At 46.1% G+C, this 20,574-nt stretch overlaps 4 protein-coding genes across 6 annotated transcripts; 3 read left to right on the plus strand and 1 right to left on the minus strand.

Moving 5' to 3' along the window:
- The first annotated feature begins 3,274 nt into the window (after positions 1-3,274).
- On the plus strand, positions 3,275-6,208 carry LOC125520493 (BTB/POZ and MATH domain-containing protein 1). Of its 2 annotated transcripts, XM_048685439.2 has the most exons (3): positions 3,275-3,723; positions 3,814-4,870; positions 6,044-6,208. In XM_048685439.2, exons 2-3 carry the CDS (start codon positions 3,857-3,859, stop codon positions 6,062-6,064), a joined length of 1,035 nt encoding a protein of 344 aa, XP_048541396.2. In that variant the 5' UTR covers positions 3,275-3,723; positions 3,814-3,856; the 3' UTR covers positions 6,065-6,208. The 2 variants fall into 2 exon arrangements, with proteins under 2 accessions (XP_048541396.2, XP_048541395.2); XM_048685438.2 differs by lacking the exon at positions 6,044-6,208 and having other exon boundaries at positions 3,814-5,089.
- Positions 6,209-7,229: 1,021 nt separating this feature from the next.
- On the plus strand, positions 7,230-8,854 carry LOC125520494 (BTB/POZ and MATH domain-containing protein 1). 2 transcript variants are annotated; one of them, XM_048685442.2, is made up of 2 exons: positions 7,230-7,460; positions 7,575-8,854. In XM_048685442.2, the coding sequence occupies exon 2, from the start codon at positions 7,596-7,598 to the stop codon at positions 8,703-8,705; it is 1,110 nt and encodes a 369-aa protein (XP_048541399.2). In that variant the 5' UTR covers positions 7,230-7,460; positions 7,575-7,595; the 3' UTR covers positions 8,706-8,854. The 2 variants fall into 2 exon arrangements, with proteins under 2 accessions (XP_048541399.2, XP_048541398.2); XM_048685441.2 differs by having other exon boundaries at positions 7,251-7,501.
- A 1,921-nt stretch (positions 8,855-10,775) lies between these two features.
- Positions 10,776-13,410, plus strand: LOC147961258 (protein FAR1-RELATED SEQUENCE 5-like). The gene is made up of 3 exons (XM_087536750.1): positions 10,776-10,952; positions 11,037-11,102; positions 11,188-13,410. Exons 1-3 carry the CDS (start codon positions 10,776-10,778, stop codon positions 13,408-13,410), a joined length of 2,466 nt encoding a protein of 821 aa, XP_087392876.1.
- A 1,477-nt stretch (positions 13,411-14,887) lies between these two features.
- Positions 14,888-17,729, minus strand: LOC147961259 (uncharacterized). The gene is made up of 9 exons (XM_087537957.1): positions 17,358-17,729; positions 17,132-17,278; positions 16,810-17,037; positions 16,115-16,724; positions 15,825-16,030; positions 15,538-15,738; positions 15,336-15,467; positions 15,145-15,257; positions 14,888-15,074 (listed from the first exon to the last, which is right to left on the minus strand). The coding sequence occupies exons 1-9, from the start codon at positions 17,712-17,714 to the stop codon at positions 14,888-14,890; spliced, it is 2,181 nt and encodes a 726-aa protein (XP_087394083.1). The 5' UTR covers positions 17,715-17,729.
- Positions 17,730-20,574: the final 2,845 nt, after the last annotated feature.

Here is a 20,574-nt window from a genome sequence, read left to right on the forward strand (position 1 = left end):
AATCTTTTGATTATTTTGTACATATATTATCAGAGATGCCGAATAGCAGGTTGCTTCAAACCAGGGGAACTGGCTGGTTCATAGATGGTTAAACGTTCAATCTTCGACGATGCTCAGGGAGCAATCAACAGGAATTAGGTTAGTACATCTTTAAAATAGCACCCAAGGGTGCACTCAATAATTCCAGTTTTTCAACTTGTACTGTTATTGTTGATACACATTGTTTTGTGCATACTTGCTTGGGAAAAGTATATTTTTCGCCCTGGACTCTCTCAAAAGTATAGAAATGGTCCTTCAACTTTAAAACCAGCAAATGTTAGTCCCTCAACTTCTCAAACCGGATTATTTTAGTCCCTTGACTCAACAAAAGTTGTTTTCATGCTTACTTGGCATGGTTTTAACCAGTCAGCATCCACGTGGCAATCTTCTTCTTCTTTTCCATTTTAACTCGACTGGGCATTTCATCGAGCAGTTAGTACCACCGGGCAACAAAAGAAAGAGGTAGGCATGGAGCTTGCGTGGCTGTCAGCGGCGCATGCAGAGGGTGCATGAGGCTAGGGAGCTGCGCTATAGTGAGTTTTGTTGGACGAGCGGGGCTATCACGGCTAGCAGCACGGAGGCACGCGGCGGCTTGGCCTTCACGGCGAACTCGTAACACAGACACAGCTAACTGCTGCTCGTGTTGCCGTCTCGTGCTCATGGTATGCCTCTGCAATTGCCGGCGGCCGCGCCGTTGATGTGCCCGCGTCATCCAGTTCTCGTTCAAATCCATCACTTGCATGGTGCGGGTCGTGGACATGGCGTGGGCAGTGGCGCGACGGCGGGGCGCACGCTTGTCGCCGCTCCAGCGCCGTCAGCCGCACCCGCTTCGGCGGCTCGCCCGGTGTGCCGTTGTTGCTCGGCCACACATGGGCGATGACTGGTCAAACCATGCAAGTCAACGTGAAAACCACTTTTGTTAAATCAAAGGACTCGAGTTATCCGGTTTAAAGAATTGAAGGACTAAGTTTTGCTGCTTTTGAAGTTAAGGGACCATTTCTATACTTTCGAGAGAGTTTAGGGACGAAAAATATACTTTACCCTACTTGCTATGATGTTTGAATTTGATTGTTCTGTCGTGATCACCAATCACCACAGTTAACACACTACACATGATTCTGCTTGCAGAAACCCAACAGTTAACGGAGAAATAAGGTCACTTTGCATCTACTTTGCCTCAGTTTTTTCAGAAGTCAACAGAGTTTGTAAAAAAAAACATAATCCTGCGGGGGTTGCCCAGACTTTTTTTTCCGGGGTAGTAATGTTTGGATGGGACATGTCCCTCCTTTCGTTCGTGATTCGGCTGCCTATAATCACTTTGTAATTTCTACTTGTGCTATGTAATAGACGCCTTACATAAAAAGGCAGTATGTTTTGTAGATACTCCCTCTGTTGAGAATAATTATTACTATAACTTGCTCTATGAGGACTTGTTGTGTCGCCTGTTCAATAATAGGTAGAAGAAAGGATACATATATAAATTCATAGCATGTATGGTAAACTCCTGGCTCTACATGTACGAGGCCACTTTAATACTGTAATATATTATCAATAAAAAGTCTTATATTTCTTTAGAGAGTGAGTACATCCTACATTTGGATTGAACAGTTGTCTTACAAATAAGTTAGTAAAGAAATATAGACAATCTAGACCCGGCGAGAGCTACTTGAGGAGGCATGCTGCCATGTATTGCTGCCATGTATTGCAGATGTGAAATTAAAGGAAGGGGGCATTTTAGTCAGTTAGGTTGTTGTATGCGGTTTCGTGTATGTTCATTGTTGCTTTATTATGTATAATAAGCGGGTGGGCGTTTTTAGTAAATCCATTTGTTGGCCTGTGGCAACGCACGAGCAGTCTACTAGTTTATCTAAGAATGCAGATTAACTTCCGAATACCACGATTTTTACTAGATTTATTTAAGAATGCAAACTACCATTCTTTGCCATTTGAGATTTTTACTAGATTTATTTAAGAATGCAGTTAACTCCTGGAATTCCCCGATTTTTGCTGCATTTATTTAAGAATGCTGACTACCTCCCATAGTTTCATATTTGTAATATATTTATTTAAGAATGCAGATTAACACCAGAATTCCCTAAAATTGACTATACTTGTTTAAGAATGCAGATTAACGCCCGAAATTCCCCATGATTTACTAGATTTATTTAAGAATGCAAACTAAATCCGGGAATTCCATATTTTCACTAGATTTATGTAAGAATGCAGACTAATCCCAATCTTCCAATTTACAAAGGCAAAAATTGATTGATGTGGTATATAACTATTCGAGTTGTTGGGCGGGAGCATCAAATTCAGAAAAATGATGGTAAAGCATGGACAAGGTTATGGAAGCACAAATTACAGGATGGAATTTTTAATTTGTAAGGACGACAAATCCTGACGAAATACTGAACAGGAGACGGATTTGCCTAAGTAAATTTGACATCCTCGACCTGCCATCCAACGAACGTTCGCCGGTTAAGCGGGTCCTTTTCCATGGCCCTCTTCCCATTCCAGATGGCAACGGGAACGAAACCCATCGGGTTTTGCCTTCCCAAACCCATCCCCACGAGAAAATTGCAAACCCGTCTCCGTCCCCATCATCGTGTGCGGGGCTAGTTTTTCGCCCGTTTTCTAAACCCATCGGGTTTCGGGGAACCCACGGGAAAATAAAAATATTTAAACAAACATAGTGGCGACAAAGAGTAACATTTGAATAGCAAAACAAGCACATTTCAGCAGCATAACTAGAGCAAATTTCAACAAAAAAACAATAGTAGATGGTTCAACAGCTATATAGAGTGTATTTTAGCAGATTTAAACAACATACATAGTATATTTCGGAGGCGGCAAACATAAGATAAATAGTAGCAACAATGATATCATTTCAGCAGCAACATAGTATATTTCAGCAGCAAAACAACTGCAAATTTCAGCATAATACTCAGGAATAACATCAGCTAAAAGAAGCCTATTTCAGCACAACTATAGCCCATTTCAACAACGAAGATAAGCATATTTCAGCAATAAACAAGAGCATATTTCAGTAAAAAATGTATTTTGCCGGGTTTGTCGGGTTTCGGGTTTGGAAACTACCGAAACGGGTGCAAACCCATGAAACGTGTCAGGTTGTATAATGTGCCCAACAACAGCCCCGCGGGGATGAAAAGATGCTCATCCCCATCCCCTAATAGGATAAAAACCCGCGGGGACGCGGGTTTGGGGGGCCCGTTGCCATCATGACTTCCCACTACCCCCGGTCTGCGGCCGTCAACGCCAACCGCCGGCGCGAGCTTGCGACTTCCCCTCCTCCCGCTACGTCGGCCTCCACCTCCGTACCTACTCCCCGGGTACCACCTCCCTCCTCTCTTTGACCGCGGCGCCGCCTCCGCCATAGTCCCTCTCCCCGGCCGCCGCTTGCACTGGATAAGCAGGGTCCGGCTCGTCGGGGCCCAAATCCGGCCGGCGGAGCGCCGTTCTGGCCGGATTGATCCTTTTAGCTGACGCCGGGAGGACCAACCAATCGACCTCCCGCGCGCCGTCCTGTGCCGGTGCCGGTGCCCTCGCAAGCAAGGCCGCGACCAGGGCTAGCCGTGGCCCTCGTCGTCTCCTGTGCCGGTGCGACTCGCAAGCAAGGCCGCGACCAGAAGCACGTCCGGCGGAGGCATCTACTCCACTGGCGCGGTGAGTCGTCCTGTGCCGCCTCCATTAGACGGCCTAACTCTGCATACCTCGGCTGTACGCCTGTACTAATCTGCAATCGTTCCCGCGCAGAAACGCTGAAACTTCAGCTGTAATCGCTCTCCAGGCTTTCGACATGGAAAATGCCTGCACAAACCTCAACCAGGTGGCCCGCGCGGTGCGCCTGCTCAAGATCGATGGGTTCAGCCTGACCGCGGGCATGGGCGGCGACTACTGCCTCAAGTCCATATGGACTGTCGATGGGTATGAGCTGGAGGTCCTTATCTATCCGGGCACCACATGGGTGGCTCTGAAACTCGTCTTTCTCAGCGAAGCCCGCACACAGTGGGGCGTGAGGGCGAGCATGGCCTGTCAGCTCGTAGATCTCAGCAGGGAGCTTGAGCCGTATCACGAGTATGGCGTGTCAGAGACCTTCTATCATCCCCAAGACTTCGGGGCATTGGTCTTCATGGACAGAAATAAGATACCATCTGGTTATATCAAGGATGATATGTTGACCCTGCGATGCGCAATCACGGTACTCAAGGAATTACCAGCACCAACCATCCCAGCTGAAGAAGTGATCACCCAACCTTCCACCAACTTGCACCAGCACCTTGGCGAACTCCTGCAGAGCGAGATGGGAGCCGATGTCACGTTTCTTGTGTCTTATGAGTCGTTTGCTGCACACAAGTACATACTTGCCGCAAGGTCTCCGGTTTTCAAGGCCCAGTTCTTCGGAGACATGAAGGAGAAGTGCTCGGCACGCGTGGAGATCAAGGATATGGAGGTGGCGGCGTTCAGGACCATGCTCCACTTTATTTACACTGACACGGTGCCTGAGCTTGATAGACCGCTCGAGGAGGTGACGACGTTGGCTCAACATTTGCTTGTCGCCGCTGACATGTATGGACTTGAGAGGCTCAAGCTGATTTGTGAAATAAAGCTCTGTGGTGGCATCACTGTCGACACCGCAGCAACCACTCTTGCTTTGGCGGAGCAGCACAATTGCTCCAAGCTCAAGGCCAAATGTGTCGAGTTTATCGTCAGCACACCTGCTGTTCTTGAGGCTGTGTTGGCGACAGATGGGTATAAGCACCTCGAAGCAAGCTGCCCTTTGGTCCTGACTGAGCTTCTCAAGTCTGTCCATGTGAGTAAGAGTCCATGTGTGGTGTAGTAGAACTTATGTCAGCATTTACCTAAAATGGAAAACTTATGTGCATCTATATATGTTTTGTTATGAGCAACTTAACGCTTTCAGTGCTCCTCCAATTTTGATGTAACTTAGTACAATGTCGTCCAAGATTTGGTTGCATGCTTATCAATATTAGTACAAGGGGATAAATAAAGTTGGATGATTCAGAGTGTGTATAGTTTCGTACATGATTTGGTCAGCCGCTGCTACATAATCCAGGTCTTCTGTATCCTGGGAGTTCTTTTGAACATCTTCATTCTCACATCAAATAAAATGATTCCTGTTTATAGGAATCAAACCTGAACCAACCTTTTGGTATCTGGTATGTATAATTGTATACTTTCCACAACATCCTGCAATATCCTCACGATTTTGAAATATTTGTGGAGCTATAACGGAGTTAGATATTTGAATATTCAGTGATGCCCTTTCTTGGTATTTTTAAGCATGCAAGGTTTGTGTCTATTTTGGTGTCATGTCCATGTTTTGGTCCCTCTGTATCAGGTCCATCCTCAAATCCTAAAATCTTCAAACTTTCAAGAGTTTGATCCATGTTATGAAAGCACAATAGCTGTTCTTGTTATTTTACATGTTCCTCTCGGTCATTATATAAGGATGTCTCCACAAATAGTTCACCTTTGATTACAACATTCTTCTCTGGCATGCATCAATTTGTACCAGTACTATAAGCTACAAGTTACCAGTAATGTAACTGCTAAATCAACTCAGAAGCGCATGCTCCGGGCTCACACAAATATTTTTCATTCTTTAAGAAAAGTCAAAATATCATACATGTAGATGACAGAGTAAAGTTTTGGAAAGCTCATAAAGCTGCTTCTTCAGCTCAATCCTGTTTATTCTGTGCAAACCAGAAATCAATGCATTTTCTCACAAAATGTTGCATATTCATCGTTCCCTCTAATATCTGCATCTGACATTTTCTCTTTACAAGTTGTTTGGCTATCTGTCTCCTTATAAGCTTATCAGTGTCACACGGTGATATATAACCAGTGTGTGCAGGGTTTGCAAGAACCTTCTTTTCACTGTTGTTAAGAGTTCTTTTTCAACAAAGGGCAAATCTAGTGTTTGTTTTGATGCCTTATCCAGCTGTGGTCTCTTCCGGAGCAGGTTCACTTGGACAAGTCTTGACTGCTCGTGCTCGGAAGTCGATGATCTCCAAACTCCAGGAATATAATTGATGGTATGGCAGCACATGCAAGTTTTTTTATTTGTAAATGCTAAGAAATTATCGCATGAATGTTATTTGTCATGTGTAAGCAGCTCATTACAGCTTGTACAGTATTCTTCAGAAATTGACATATGTGACACATCGACTCTTATTAGTTATTACAAGAAGCTAGAAATTTTATTATAAACAAAATTCCATATGTTTACGTTGTTTACTTCTTCGGTTCCTTTATGCTATAGATCGTGATCGGGGATGCCAGTGGGCAACACGAAGCATGCATATGACGTGCATATATAAATTGCATAATGTGAAGTTATTTGAAGGGGACTATGGTTTACGTTATGATATGACTATGGTTAAAGTAAACTCTATAATAAGTTCAAGTGGAAAAGTGCAGTATATTGTGCAGCCTTTGTGGGTTACCTGGCCTGCATTTGTTTTGTAACTGTGCATATATAAACTGCATAATGTGAAGTTATTTCAAGATGACACCCCGAAGGTGCCACCAAGCAATCAGCGTGGACTGTAGCAAAGTAGGGGAATAGGTGTGGGGATCCAAGACATTTTGTGGGTTGTCTCTGAATGTAGTGTCTCAGCTATGGATACAACGTTGGGTGCGAATAAGGCCCTTGGGCCCCGACTTTGTGACAGCGGCATTCTTTTAGGCGCTCATGGCTCACCGATGATTTTTTGAAGGTGTGTTCTCATGGATCTGGCTGATGAGGTCATACGAGTTCGTGTGTCACGCCCTTCTTCTTTTCTTGAGAGCTGTCATTCGCTTTGATCTATATTCTTTACTACCAAGTGCTGGAGCAAAGATGTCAGCCATGGTTTCGATCAATTGGCAAACGGATAAGTTTTTGTGTCGTGTCGTGTCATGGTATTGCTTTCCTTGATGATTATCAGATAATATATGTAGAGTACCTAAAAAACTAGAAAAAAAAGAGAGAGTTAGGTAGAATAAATGGTCAGATCAGGTGGTGGAGAACTTTTGTTTGTTAAATGTCCCCTTTCTTTCCATACTTTCTCATTTCAAGGGGCCCTGCCCGATGGAATCTTTTCATTTTTCCACTCATCTCACCCAGTCACCTTCCACTCTCTTGGTCACCCACCATCAATGTGAGTCGCCGTCACAAGTCCTGTTTATTCTTGCTGGGGAACACTCTGCTTTTCTGCCTCTCCTCTTTCCCCCTCTCTTCTCCCTCTTTACCCCCTCATCTCCTGTCCAAAGCATCGACCTGTCGGGATTGATCCGGATCGTGGACGCTGGGACACCAGCTTATCCGCCTCGCTCTCATCGTCTCCTTCGCTGGTGCGACGCTGAGGCTACCTGACCGGTTCTTCTCTGGTGGCACCGTAAGTCGTCCTTCGCCTCCTTGGTTCGCAGGCCTTGCGCGGTGAGTTTTTTATATATCAATATAATGGAAGAGAAGTGCTAGATTGTACTGATCCATAATCATTCCTGCGCAGAAACACTCCCAGACCTTCGCCATGGAAAAGGCCTGCACAAACCTCACCGAAGTCGTCCGTTCCGTGCGGCTGTTCAAGATCGATGGGTTTAGCATGACCATGGGCATAGGCAGGGACTACAGCTTCAATTCCAGATGGAGTTTCGACGGGTATGATTGGGAAGTCCGTATTTATCCACGGACCAATGAGGAATTCAATCGCTCCTGGGTGTCACTACGTCTTATCTTTCTAAGTGAAGCCCGCACGTGTGCTGTGAGGACGACTCTACGCTGTTGCTTGGTAGATCCGACAGGAAGGCTTAAGCCGTCTGAAGAAGATTGCAGGTCAATAATATTCAGGAAACCCCAAGATAGCTCATCTCAAGTGCCCCTCATAACAAGATGTGAACACCTTGAATTATCGGGTTATGTCAAGGATGACTCTTTTACTGTGCAATGCACCCTTGAGGTTTTCAAGGAACTACCAGATGTAGCAACGGTCTCCCTGAAAGAAGTGCATCTCCCACCCTCTAACTTGCACCTGCAATTTGCTCAGCTCCTTCAGAGCGAGACTGGAGCGGACGTCACATTTCTCGTGTCTGGTGAGTCTTTTGCTGCGCACAAGCTCATCCTCGCCGCAAGGTCCCCTGTTTGTATGGCCGAGTTCTTTGGAGACATGAAGGAGAAGTGCTCTCAGACTGTGGAGATCAAGGACATGGACGCTACCGTATTCAAGGCCCTTCTTCAGTTCATCTACACCGACACCGTGCCAGAATTCGGACAACAGGTAGAGGCAGATGTGGAGGCCATCTATACCGACACCATGCCAGAATTCGGACAGCAGGAGGCGGCGGTGACGGTGATGGCTCAGCATCTCCTTGCTGCCGCTGACAGGTATGGACTGGACAGGCTGAAGCTCATTTGCGCAGGCGAGCTCGCTGGTGGCATCAACGTCAACACAGCAGCGACAACTTTGGCTTTAGCCGACCTGCACAACTGCCCGGAGCTCAAGGCGAGGTGTGTTGAGTTCATCATCAAAACTTCTGCCACTCTTGATGCTGTGTTGGCGACAGAGGGGTATAAGCACCTGGAGGCAAGCTGCCCTTTGGTGGTGATTGACCTTTTTAAGGCTGCGCGTGGGAGAAAAAATTGAAGCGTATCTTGCTTGCGCTTTCCGGGCATGTTTGTCTAGTATACTACTATATTTTGTTGCCAACTATTTCAACTTCACTTCGATGTAATTTTGTGCTAAATGGTCTACTGTGAGTTTGTGCTCCTCGATGGCAAGCATTGACAAGGTGATAGGCCCTGTTTGTTTGCGCTTATGATTTTGCTTTTGCATTTTTTTTTCACTTTGGCAAAAAGGCCACAAAAGCTCCTAAATAGGGGCTTTTTGCTTCGGCTTTTGACTTACGAATCAGTATTGTCTCATCTGCGCTACGCTGCTGCCACGCAAACGTTGCATGTTCCACTCTGAGTATAATGGGAGTTCTTATGGACACCTTGTCACTGAAATTGGGAATAAAATTCAGAAAATCCCATTGAACACTGTTGTGCCAATGATATTAATCTCCCTTCTATGTGGCGTTGGTGTGTGCTTTTTATGATTTCCATGGCACCCTGATTCATGGGTTTTGATATTATTTCTGGACATGCACATTCTGTGAGATTGAAGAGAGCTGGCAACCGTGGATGGTGAAGTTACCTGTATGTTCATGCGTTTTTGTGATGGACTGAACATTTGTGTACTCAGATTAACTTTCAGCCCGCCCACCTCGGTGCTTCCATCCATCCTATATTATGGGGAAAGAGAGAGTTACCGCAGCTTATCAACTTAAGCAAAACCCATGATAATTCCAACCCTTTTCTCTCACAGAGTACATTAAATGACCGAGTGTTCTTTTAGATACAGTCCTAAAATACAATACATTAGAGAAGTTGTATCTAAGCACATTTTTGATATATGCTTATGCTATGGCCTAAGTGCATCTCTAGCCGATCCTCTAAAACCGGTTAGAAGAGTAAAATTTCTGATTTACTCCTCTAACTAGGACCTAGCCGAAATCATAAACTGTATATAAGGGAGTAAAAAATTTACTCCTCATGGCCGCGGAGGAGTAAATATGAGGCTCCTCTAACTAGGACCTAGCCGAAATCATAAACTGTATATAAGGGAGTAAAAAATTTACTCCTCATGGCCGCGGAGGAGTAAATATGAGGCTTGCTTCGGTAGACTCCCCCCCCCCCACCACAACAAAACGTAGAAGGGCAGATTGGTCATACGAAAGAAAGGTATGCCCATCTCGTATTATACGGATGTAACTGGCGTACGTAAACCGCGCGCATGCAAAAAAAAACAAAAAAACTGCCCGCACGATCTACCCGCCCACCCCATCTACTCGCCCGTCCACCCCGTCTACTCGGCCGCCCCATACGATCGCCGCCGCCGCGGATCGCCGCCCTCCGACCCCGCCCGACGCCGCCGTCCGAGCCCGTCCGATGCCGCCGTGGCCGTCCCAACGGCGTGCGTCCAAGCACCCCGTCTACTTGCCCGCCCACCTCGTGTACTCACCCGCCACATCCGATCGCCAGCCCCGCGGATCGCCGCCCTCCCACCCCGTCCGACGCCGCCGTCCGACCCCGTCAGACACCGCCGTCGCCGTCCCAACGGCGTGCGTCGCCGCATCTCACCGTCATCATCCACCCCCCGGACGTGAAGGGCCTGACGTGCCACGCCGCCTCCGCACCACTCTCCCCACCCCCCGTCGCGGATCCTGCCAAACATCCGGCCGGTGGCTCGTCGTGCACGTCGCCGGCTGCTAGATTCAAGGTGGGGACAGCTGCCGTCGTCGAACGCCGGCGACGCCTACACCGCGGGGCAAGGTTTGTCATCTAAACCTAGCGGGCATGATGGATATAAGTTAGGGCTAGTTAAGTGATGAATCTAGAATGTAAATGGAGGCCAGACTTAATTTAAGGAACGCTTATTTATGTCATGACGACATCACACAATATGCACACACCGATGGGCAACCTCAACTATTTGTTTCACACAAGACAAAAAAGTGTTGTTTGAACCATTGCTTTAAGAAAAAATTCATGGTAGCTGCTGGGTTCATGGATTACACGTCTTTCTATCTTTTTGCAAACCAACATGAGTTTTTGTCCTTGTTGTAATCAACACTTCAAATGGTTTGCAGTTCTGGGAGTTTGGCGTGTTGACATGGACGAAGAATCCGCATTCGGGAGGGACGAGAATGGTACTGATAAGGTGACTAAGACCGATAACGATAATTTGAACGAAGATGATGACAGCAGCGACAACGATTCCGTCTCGTCATATGATATCTTACCTCCGGAGGATTTTGATAATAATGAACATGGCGCAAATAGCGAGAACGTAAGTGGCATATATTTTGTTTTTATTTTTGAATTTGCAAAGTATGGAATGGCTAACTATATATCTTTGTGTACAAATTTACAGGAAGATGTGGGTGTTGACAATGTGCAACATAGTTGGCAGGAATCATTTGCAGATAACTTGAGCCAGGTTAGTTGTTAGATGTTGTACGTCGATCAATAGTATGATTTAAATGATAGTAATTGACATATATATTTTCAAATGAATGTTGTAGGAGGAGTCAGATGGTCTTGTACTTGATCACGATGAGGGAGAGATTGATATTGAGGAGGCTCAAAGGGAGCAGAAGATGCTTGAGACACATTGGAAGGTTATGGCTATGACCTTTCGGTCGCAAGGGGATGCATACATATTCTACAACAATCACGCCAGAGAGCACGGGTTTAGTATCAGGAAACAGAAGGTGAAACGAGGTGCTTCGGGAATGATACGGTACCGGCGGTTTCTTTGCTCCAGGGCAGGGAGAAGGCAGAGCAAGTTCATAACCATGGAGGGCCGCAAGCGCAGGCTTAGACCGGAGACTCGTTGCGACTGCGGTGCACATATGGTGGTGAAGCTGGACAGAGAACGTGGCGTTTGGTTTGTCGCATCATTCGTGGATGATCACAACCACGCGATGGCTCGGCCCGACGAGGTTTGTTTTTTGTGGTCACACAGACGGATTGGAGATGGCCAGAGGGCGGAGATATTGGCGATGGAAGCGGCCGGGATAAGAAAGCATATTATAATGGACAACTTCATCAGCAGATACGGTTCGTACGATAAGTGCGGGCTTATCAGGAGGGACATTTACAATCTTTGTTGCAGAGAAAAAACGAAGCTCATTGCAAAGGGAGATGCAGAGACGGCAGTTGGCATTATGAGGAGCAGGAAGGAGAAGGACCCTGAGTTTTTTTTTGAGTATGTGCGTGACAAGGAAGGGCGATTGAAGAGTATGTTCTGGTGCGATGCACAGTCGCGGAGGGACTATCAGGACTACGGAGATGTGGTCGTGTTTGATAGCACGTATAAGATGAACAGATACGGTATGCCGTTCGTCCCCTTTGTCGGAGTTAACAACCACCGTTGCACCACAGTGTTTGGTTGTGCCATCATTGCTGACGAGACGGAAGGGACATACGTGTGGCTGCTGCAGACATTTATGAAGGCAAACTGTCAGGTGAAGCCAAAGTCAATAATCACAGACGGTGACGCTGCAATGATCCGGGCTATTCGGACTGTCCTTTCAGATGTTTTCCATCGTCTTTGCTCCTGGCATATCGAGAAAAATATGCAAAGGCACCTGCATTACAAGTCACTGGATGAGTTCAGATCGCTCCTGTACTATGCCACCTCTCAAGCGAACTTTGAGCAGAGATGGAAAGCTTTCTATGATAAGTGGAAGACGGATAGAACCGAAGAGTGGCTTGACAGGATGTACAGGAAGAGGAGACTTTGGGCAGCTTCATATCTTTCCGATGGTTTTTTCCTTGGTATGCGAAGTAACCAGAGGAGTGAAAGCCTCAACTCCTGCCTTCACCTTCACCTGGACTACGGTATGACAATTGTTGATTTGGTGGTGCATTATGAGAACTGTATAGTTCGCCTGCGTGAGAACGAGGCGTACGATGACTGCGAGGCATTCCAGAAGGAACCACCGTCGGTTACTGAATATAAGGCCCTTGAGGAGCATGCCGCCAAAGTATTCACACCTGCTAATTTCTACATCCTGCAAGATGATTTGCATAAGATGGGTCAGCTGGAGATATTTGAGACGCTCGTGGGAATTGGGCGTCAAACATTCATGGTGACATGGAAGGATAACCACAAGTTCACGTACAATGTTGTTTATGAACCAGGTAACTCAGAACAAACTATTACATGCAGTTGTCTTAGGATGGTTCGGAAAGGGCTGCCATGCAAACACATTCTGTTTGTTCTCCATCATCTGAACTTAACTGAAATACCAAAGTGTTGTGTCATGCATCGGTTGTCCAAACATGCGAGAGATGGGTTGCCTGTGCAGCGGAAGAGTGATATGTTTGGATGGGGTTGGTCAGGGCCATTGGAGAGAGAACGGTATAGTGCAATAACCATTAAAACCGTAGAAGCTGCTCATGTTGCAGCAAATGATCCCTTCTTGTACGACGAGTTGATGAAATGTCTGGACAACATAATAGCGCAGAAAAAGATTTCAGAGGAGGAACTTGTAGGAAGTAGAAGGTATGCTATGCTAAAGAAGGAGGCAAGTCAGGCGCAACAAGTTGAGCCTGGTATTGGTGATCCTCAGAAAGTTTCGACGAAGGGTGCACCTAAGAAGGGGCGATCGAAGGGGGGCCCCGACGTTACAAAGAATGATAGGCCAAAAGATTTTACAGAGAAGAAAAGTGGTCCTTTGTGCAGTCTGTGTGGTCTCCCAGGTCATAACAAGGCTACATGCAGTAAGAACGAGAAGTGAGTTGGAACCTTTTTATTTTTGTTATGTTGCTACTTTGATTTTACCAACTATATTTGCTCATCCATTTCTTTATGTTTTGTTCAGGAACTGGGCGTAGAGACGCAGCTTGGTTTGTAGGAAGAATAAAAGTGATCGCACGAGTCATGTCTGAATAACGCTATTTTTATTCGCACGTGTGTGCCAGAAAACTTGATTTGTACTGTTACGTGATGATTTGTACTGTTATGTCTGAATAACCTATGCTATTTTTATTTGCACATGTGTGCCAGAAAACTTGATTTGTACTGTTACGTGATGATTTGTACTGTTTCTATATGAAGTTTCGAAATTCTGTTTATTTATACTGTTTCAAAATTATGTTTATTTGTACTGCCAGAAAAAGAATATGCCTACTGTTTCAAAATTCTGTTTATTTGTACTGCCAGAAAAAAAATATGCCCAACCACCGCAGCCGGGCCCATAGCGGGGAACAAATCATACACCCAAATCAAGCCCGAAAGGGGCGACTCGGGCGGCTGATAGAGCCCACTAATGGGCCCGGCAACGGGGTCCAACGGGGCTGCGGGCAGTGTGATAAGAGAGGAGTTCGAAAGAGGGGGCGGAGGCAGCTATTTAAGTCGCTCCTCGCGCCCCTCCGCTTCCGAGGTGGGACTAAACTGGCGTGAGGCAGCGCGCGGGGGAGGGGCGTCGGCCGTGGGCCGTGGGAGGGGGCGAGTGGCGCCGTGCCTCTATGGGCCGAACTGGGCCGGCCGATGACAGCGCCGAAAACGGCCTCATGAGCCCTGCGGCGGCCGCGTGCACTGAGGGAGGGGAGTGTGCGTGGGCCGGGGGAGGGGCCGAGTGGCGGCGTGCTTTCATTGGGCTGAACTGGGCCGGCCCGAGACAATAGGCCTCCTGAGCCTTGCGGCGACCACGTGCAGTGTGGGGCGCGACGGGGACGCTATTTTTAGTCCCACCTCGGAAGCCGGGGGGCGCGAGGAGCGGCTTAAATAGCTGCCTCCGCCCCCTCCACCGAGCTCCCCTCTTATCACACTGCCCGCAGCCCCATTGGACCCCGTTGCCGGGCCCATTAGTGGGCTCTATCAGCCGCCCGAGTCGCCCCCTTTGGGCTTGATTTGGGTATGATCTGTTCCCCATTATGGGCCCGGCTGCGGTGGTTGGGCATTTTTTTCTGAATATTTTAAAAAATATTATTTTACTATTACGAAAGTGCAGAACAAATATACTCATTTAAAAAAATATCATCACCCACAATGATGCAAATAAGAGTGTCACCGACAATGATGCAAATAAAAGTGACATTGAAAAATAGATATTGTAGCAAATACCGACCACGGCACATTTATTTAGTTGCGGAACATGCTAAACCATGCCACATTACAATATAGAGGTGATGTCTTAATATGAAAATTGTATCAAGTACCGACAACGACACGTTTATTTAGTGGAGATAATAGCCAACACCCCATCCTCCGACTCATTTCTTCTCCATGATCTTGAGGATCTTCTCTTTCACTTCTTCCTTCGTGTTGCATTCTGAAAAAAGTATTTCAGCTAGAATGCGTCCCCTTGAAGCATTAACCTCATCTTGATCGAACTCAAATGTCCAATCATCTCCGTCCCAGCTTTGAACGCATTTCACCACGAAAAGACCACAAGAGACTCTGCAAGAAACCACAAGTCAATTATTGATGGATCATACAAGTACATACTAATTCAACATTTGCAACATACCCGTCTGTTTGTGATGGCATATCATACTCCCTTATTGGCCAGGAAGATACGTCAGGATGTTTCGTTCCAATAAGAGCATTCACCTCGTTTGTATCATTAGCTATTTCTGCCCTCTGAAATAAAAATGAAAAATCCATATGAAGTACGTTTCGAATAACTATATATTGTTTTATGTATCGTTGTAAGCTTACCAGATTAGCAATCTTTGCAAGAACTCTTTTGTTGCATTTACCAGTAGAGTTTAAAACTTGAAACTCTTTTTTCTTGTTGTGCATAAGAACTGTTACCCAATGACTTTCGTCCACATGAAAAGGAAAGTATGCCTACAACAAAGTTTATTCATGTTGGTGTACACACAGATGTACTACGAATGATCATACTAAACTGAAGTACCTTATCTTTGATGAAATACTCTTCAGTAACTCTAGACACCATTTTAGTTTGGTTTGTGAAATGATCCATAAAATGCCTCTTTGAGTTGTTAACCTTTCCATCACCACGAAGAATAAGCCAGTGGGACACCCAAGATGATAATATGTGACGGTCAGCACGAGGATTATGGGTCTGCATATGGTTGCAATAACTATTGATGACCTACAAAATAACATAACAGTAATACGCCTATTAGATAATTTATGTAAATGACATGTACAACTTAATAACTTAGTGCTAATACTTACACCGCCATGCAACCACTTTTTTGAAATGATGGCTTCAAGCATATCAGGTGTACATGTTTCCCCACCAATTCCCGTCATGTGCACAACAGTTTTTCTGCAAAGCTTCTCCGACTCTGCCAGTGTCCGGATATAAACCTTTGCGGCCTCTATGTGATCCTCATTAATGTAATCAGTACTAATCATAGCAGCTCTTATACCAAATAGACCTAAAATAGTAAGAAACAATGAGTTAATAAAGTGTGCATGCAAGGACAGAAGTATGTTGCAAGAATAAATTACCTAGCACTTACTTTTCTTTGCACGTTTACGTCCACCGTTCTGAAGAAAAGGTGAAAGACAATATTTTGACCGTTTCCTCTTGCGTTTCCCATCATTCTCCTTCCCATCATTCTCCTTTTCATCATTCTCCTTTTCATCATTCTCCTTCCCATCATTCTCCTTAGTGCCATTTTCTTTCGCATTTTTAATACGGGTGTTCAGACTATCCATACTAAATTCCTCAGATTTATCGGTGCTAGACCCGTCTGACACTTCATTCATATTCTTGGGGGTTGAAGTAATAGCTGGAAAGTCATTCGTGTCTACCGTCGCAAGAGATGGGTTGGGAGAATTACCATTATCCTCAATAACGAAGGGGTCGCCTTCATCTCCTGTACCAGGTGTGTTGTGATGCACACCTTTCTCACGCGCCAATTTATTCCCGTTCCTAGTGGTGAAGGATGCGTCCACCCTGTTGTCCATATCTTCTTTTGCGGGAGTTGATTGTACATCTGGCCAATATTTTGATGGACCATACTTCCCCACCCAGTCTTCACTATGCTCCACATACTCAATGTCATCATCAGACCCCTTGTTTGGCTTGAAGACAAGACCTTTCTTCTCCAGCTTCTCCACTACTATCTGCAATGACACATTAATTGCATTAACTACATGCATAAATTATGAATAATCCAATGTAAACTGAAGTACACATCACTCATATTACCTCAGCACATTTTTGAGGGAGAAGTCTAATTTCTTTTTGCATATCTTTGATGCATTTCATCACCTGATCTAATGTACTATCCCTGCTCGATGAAGCCTCATCTCTATTATCTTTCTTTTTTTGGACACGATCTTCCTGCTCTAATTCTTGCTGTAATTCTTCCTCCGGCTTTCTTCCTTGTTGAGCAATTAATGTCTGCCTGTACTTCTCACTTATCACGTCATCAATCTGTAACAGGTAAAATCAATTAAAATTTCTCAACATATAAATAGTAACTTAAGTGCATGTAGTACGAAATAGTAACACATAAATAGTAACTTACCGTCCCATTACCACGGCCGTATGCCGTGTCGTATGCGTCACGCTTCTTAGCCTCATCTTCTGACCAATTAAGCATCAATGGATACTCATTAGCTAATGGATCAAATGCCTCATCATCCAGTGGCTGCACTTTCTCCCAAAACATGTACTGCATGAACAAGAAGTATATTAGCAAACAAAATTCACAAACTATAGTTCGAAAGAAACAAATATAACATAAGTTTTACTTGTAGGAGCGCAAGGTTTCCGATCGGCCAAGTAAATTTTGTAAGATCTGATAAGGTCTTTGTGATGCCTTCCACGCAAACACGTAACGTAAACGCATTCCAATTATATGCTTTGATGGCCTCCACATCGTGCACTAACTTGTAATAAGCATTAGGAATTTCTATCGTGGACTGCGGTGCAAGAACCGTGCCTAGAAGAAGCAGAACAATTCTACGGAGGAAATCATCATCGTATGTGCCACTGGCAACGATGTTCTCAATCAGGTCGTCTATCATCATTTCCCCCGTATTGGAATCTAAAAAGCGACTAGGCACCTTCACCTTCGCCTTTAACCCCCCTTTTCCTAGCGCTTTCATGACATCTTTGCCCTTGTTCTGTAGCCCGAAAATGTCAAACACATCTTCGGTGCGCAATGATATCGCACCATTTTTTGATGGCATGATGAACCTTTTTCTGTCCAACGAATACGATTTAATAATGAACTGGAGCAAACATTTGCGCATGAGCACACAAGGTATCATCAGCATTTTTCCAAGACTAGTGCTTGCAAAACGCTTTTTCTGCCTAGAGTTTAGTTTGTTGACCAACAGACACCACTTCTCAACCGAACAAAAAATCTCTCCACACTCCACCGTCGCTAGGAATAGGAGCAAAAGAAATATTAGCTACTTTATATGGGCACATGATAAACATGATGAATGAATAGTACCTCGTGCCATGGATCAGGGCCGGCCCTGGGGACGACGGCGCGGTGGCGTTGGTGGCAGATGGCGTCGGTCTCCACCTGTAAATAATTTTAAACTTTTTTTAAAAACACTATGATTTCTGAAAAAATCTTTGGTATGTATTTACGCAGTACTTAGATCGTGGCAACGGGGGCGACGGCGTCGGCCGCAGATGGCGTCGGTGGCAGATGGCCTCAGGGCCGTCGCGGGCGTTGGGGCGGCGTCGGCGTGACTTGGCGTCAGTGGCAGATGGCCTCAGGGCCGTCGCGCGTGTTGGGGCGGCGTCGGCGTGACTTGGCGTCGGGGGCGGCGGTGGCCGCAGATGGCGTCGGGGGAGGCGATCGTGGAGGCGGTGTGAGGTGGCGTCGGGGGCTGCGTTTGCCCTAGATGGCGTCGCGAGAGGCGCTCGTGGATGCGGCGTGGACTGGCCAACATCGTGGAGGCGTGGAGGGCCTTTGACCCCCGATGGATATGCATGTACGCGGGCTTTATTAGTTGCGTCTGTTTTTTGTAAGAACCCATTTATTAGTTTTTTTTGTAAGAACCTATTTATTAGTTTTTTCCCAATCATTAGTTGCGTCTGTTTTTTAAAACAACCATTATCGAAAATACATTGATTGATAGATAATTTTTTTTGGACTCCGCCAAATGGCACGAAACTTTTTCCACACGTTGGCATCACCCTCGACAGCACCCACGCCAGTTTGCATATTTTTCCGACGCTCGATGCATTTCCTAGGATTTTCCCCGTGAAAATGCCGTAAAACACTGGCCAGACGTGACGCAACGTTTGTTTTGTGTCCGTTTTCGTTCCAACCTTGCGTGGGGCCCTACGTAGGCCGTGCCCGCATGTACGCATACTTTGGTGCAATTGCATGCATGCGATCACATAGCCCCAGTGCAACCAGCTACTTCTCGGTCTGCCGGGGAGGGGGTTCCCAACTACGGTTTTTTTTCTGCTCCGTCAAACGTCACGACACTTTTTCCACATGTTGCCATCACCATCCACAGCACACACGCCAATTCTCGTATTTTTCTGGCGCTCGGCGCATTTTCTAGGGTTTTCCAGGTCGAAAATCGCAAAAACACTGCCCGGAAGTGATGCAACGTCCGTTTTGTGTCCGTTTTCGTTCCAACCTTGCGTGGGGGCCTACGTTGGCCGTGCCCACCTATACGCCCACTTTGGTGCAATTGCATGCATGCGATCACGTAGCCCCAGTGCAACCAGCTACTTCTCGGTCTGCCGGGGAGGGGGTTCCCAACTACGGTTTTTTTTCTGCTCCGTCAAACGTCACGACACTTTTTCCGCATGTTGCCATCACCATCCACAGCACACACGCTAATTCTCGTATTTTTCTGGCGCTCGGCGCATTTTCTAGGGTTTTTCCAGGTCGAAAATCGCAAGAACACTGCCCGGAAGTGATGCAACGTCCGTTTTGTGTCCGTTTTCGTTCCAACCTTGCGTGGGGGCCTACGTTGGCCGTGCCCACATGTACGCACACTTTGCTGCAATTGCATGCATGCGATCACGTAGCCCCAGTGCAACCAGCTACTTCTCGGTCTGCCGGGGAGGGGGTTCCCAACTACGGTTTTTTTCTGCTCCGTCAAACGGCACGACACTTTTTCCACACGTTGCCATCACCATCCACAGCACACATGCCAATTCTCGTATTTTTCCGGCGCTCGGCGCATTTTCTAGGGTTTTCCAGGTCGAAAATCGCAAAAACACTGTCCGGACGTGACGCAACGTCCGTTTTGTGTCCGTTTTCTTTCCAACCTTGCATTGGGGGCTACATTGGCCGTGCCCACCTGTACGCACACTTTGGTGCAATTGCATGCATGCGATCATGTAGCCCCAGTGCAACCAGCTACTTCTCGGTCTGCCGGGGAGGGGGTTCCCAACTACGGATTTTTTTTCTACTCTGTCAAACGTCACGACACTTTTTTCACACGTTGCCATCACCATCCACAGCACCCACGCTAATTCTCGCAAATTTTTAACCCTCGGCGCATTTTCTAGGGTTTCCTAGGCTAAAGTACCCTGCACCGATGTCCGGACACACACTGAGCTACGTGTGTTTCCTGTCTGATTTCGTTCATATCGTGCGTGTAGGACTACATTCGGGATGCACACACACTCGCAAAATTTTGTTCTGTTACATGCATGCAATCACGTACTTTAGCGTCCTTACTATTTTATTATGTTTTACCATATTTTCGTGTACAAATTCATCATCAAATCAAAACTCTTGAATGAAAAGGACAAAAGAAATTTCACTTAAATTTCATTCAACATAGATAAAATATTTTACATAGTCGAGCGAACTCGATGATTACACGTTCATACATAAAGTCTACTACTTAGGCTTACAACGACATACCCAAATTAAATAAAAAACACAGTAAAAAAACTACTCGTTGTCGCTATCAACGAGGTCAATCACGGCCGGGCCGTCGCCGCCGTCATCATCGCTGCTGGACCGGTTGGCGA

The sequence above is a fragment of the Triticum urartu genome, chromosome 7A (assembly GCF_056163025.1).
Source record: "Triticum urartu cultivar PI428250 chromosome 7A, HENAU_Tu73, whole genome shotgun sequence".
NCBI classification, from domain to species: Eukaryota; Viridiplantae; Streptophyta; class Magnoliopsida; order Poales; family Poaceae; genus Triticum; species Triticum urartu.

Excerpts from the sequence above, each read along its gene's own strand:
- LOC125520493 (XM_048685438.2), top strand. The coding sequence starts at position 3,857 with ATGGAAAATGCCTGCACAAACCTCAACCAGGTGGCCCGCGCGGTGCGC.
- LOC125520494 (XM_048685442.2), top strand. The coding sequence starts at position 7,596 with ATGGAAAAGGCCTGCACAAACCTCACCGAAGTCGTCCGTTCCGTGCGG.
- LOC147961258 (XM_087536750.1), top strand. The coding sequence starts at position 10,776 with ATGGACGAAGAATCCGCATTCGGGAGGGACGAGAATGGTACTGATAAG. Across the intron at positions 10,953-11,036 it reads ATGGCGCAAATAGCGAGAAC|GAAGATGTGGGTGTTGACAA; the intron begins GTAAGTGGCATA and ends ACAAATTTACAG. Across the intron at positions 11,103-11,187 it reads TTGCAGATAACTTGAGCCAG|GAGGAGTCAGATGGTCTTGT; the intron begins GTTAGTTGTTAG and ends TGAATGTTGTAG.
- LOC147961259 (XM_087537957.1), bottom strand. The coding sequence starts at position 17,714 with ATGAAAGCGCTAGGAAAAGGGGGGTTAAAGGCGAAGGTGAAGGTGCCT. Across the intron at positions 15,468-15,537 it reads AGTATTTCATCAAAGATAAG|GCATACTTTCCTTTTCATGT; the intron begins GTACTTCAGTTT and ends ACTTTGTTGTAG. Across the intron at positions 15,258-15,335 it reads TTGCAAAGATTGCTAATCTG|AGGGCAGAAATAGCTAATGA; the intron begins GTAAGCTTACAA and ends TTTTTATTTCAG.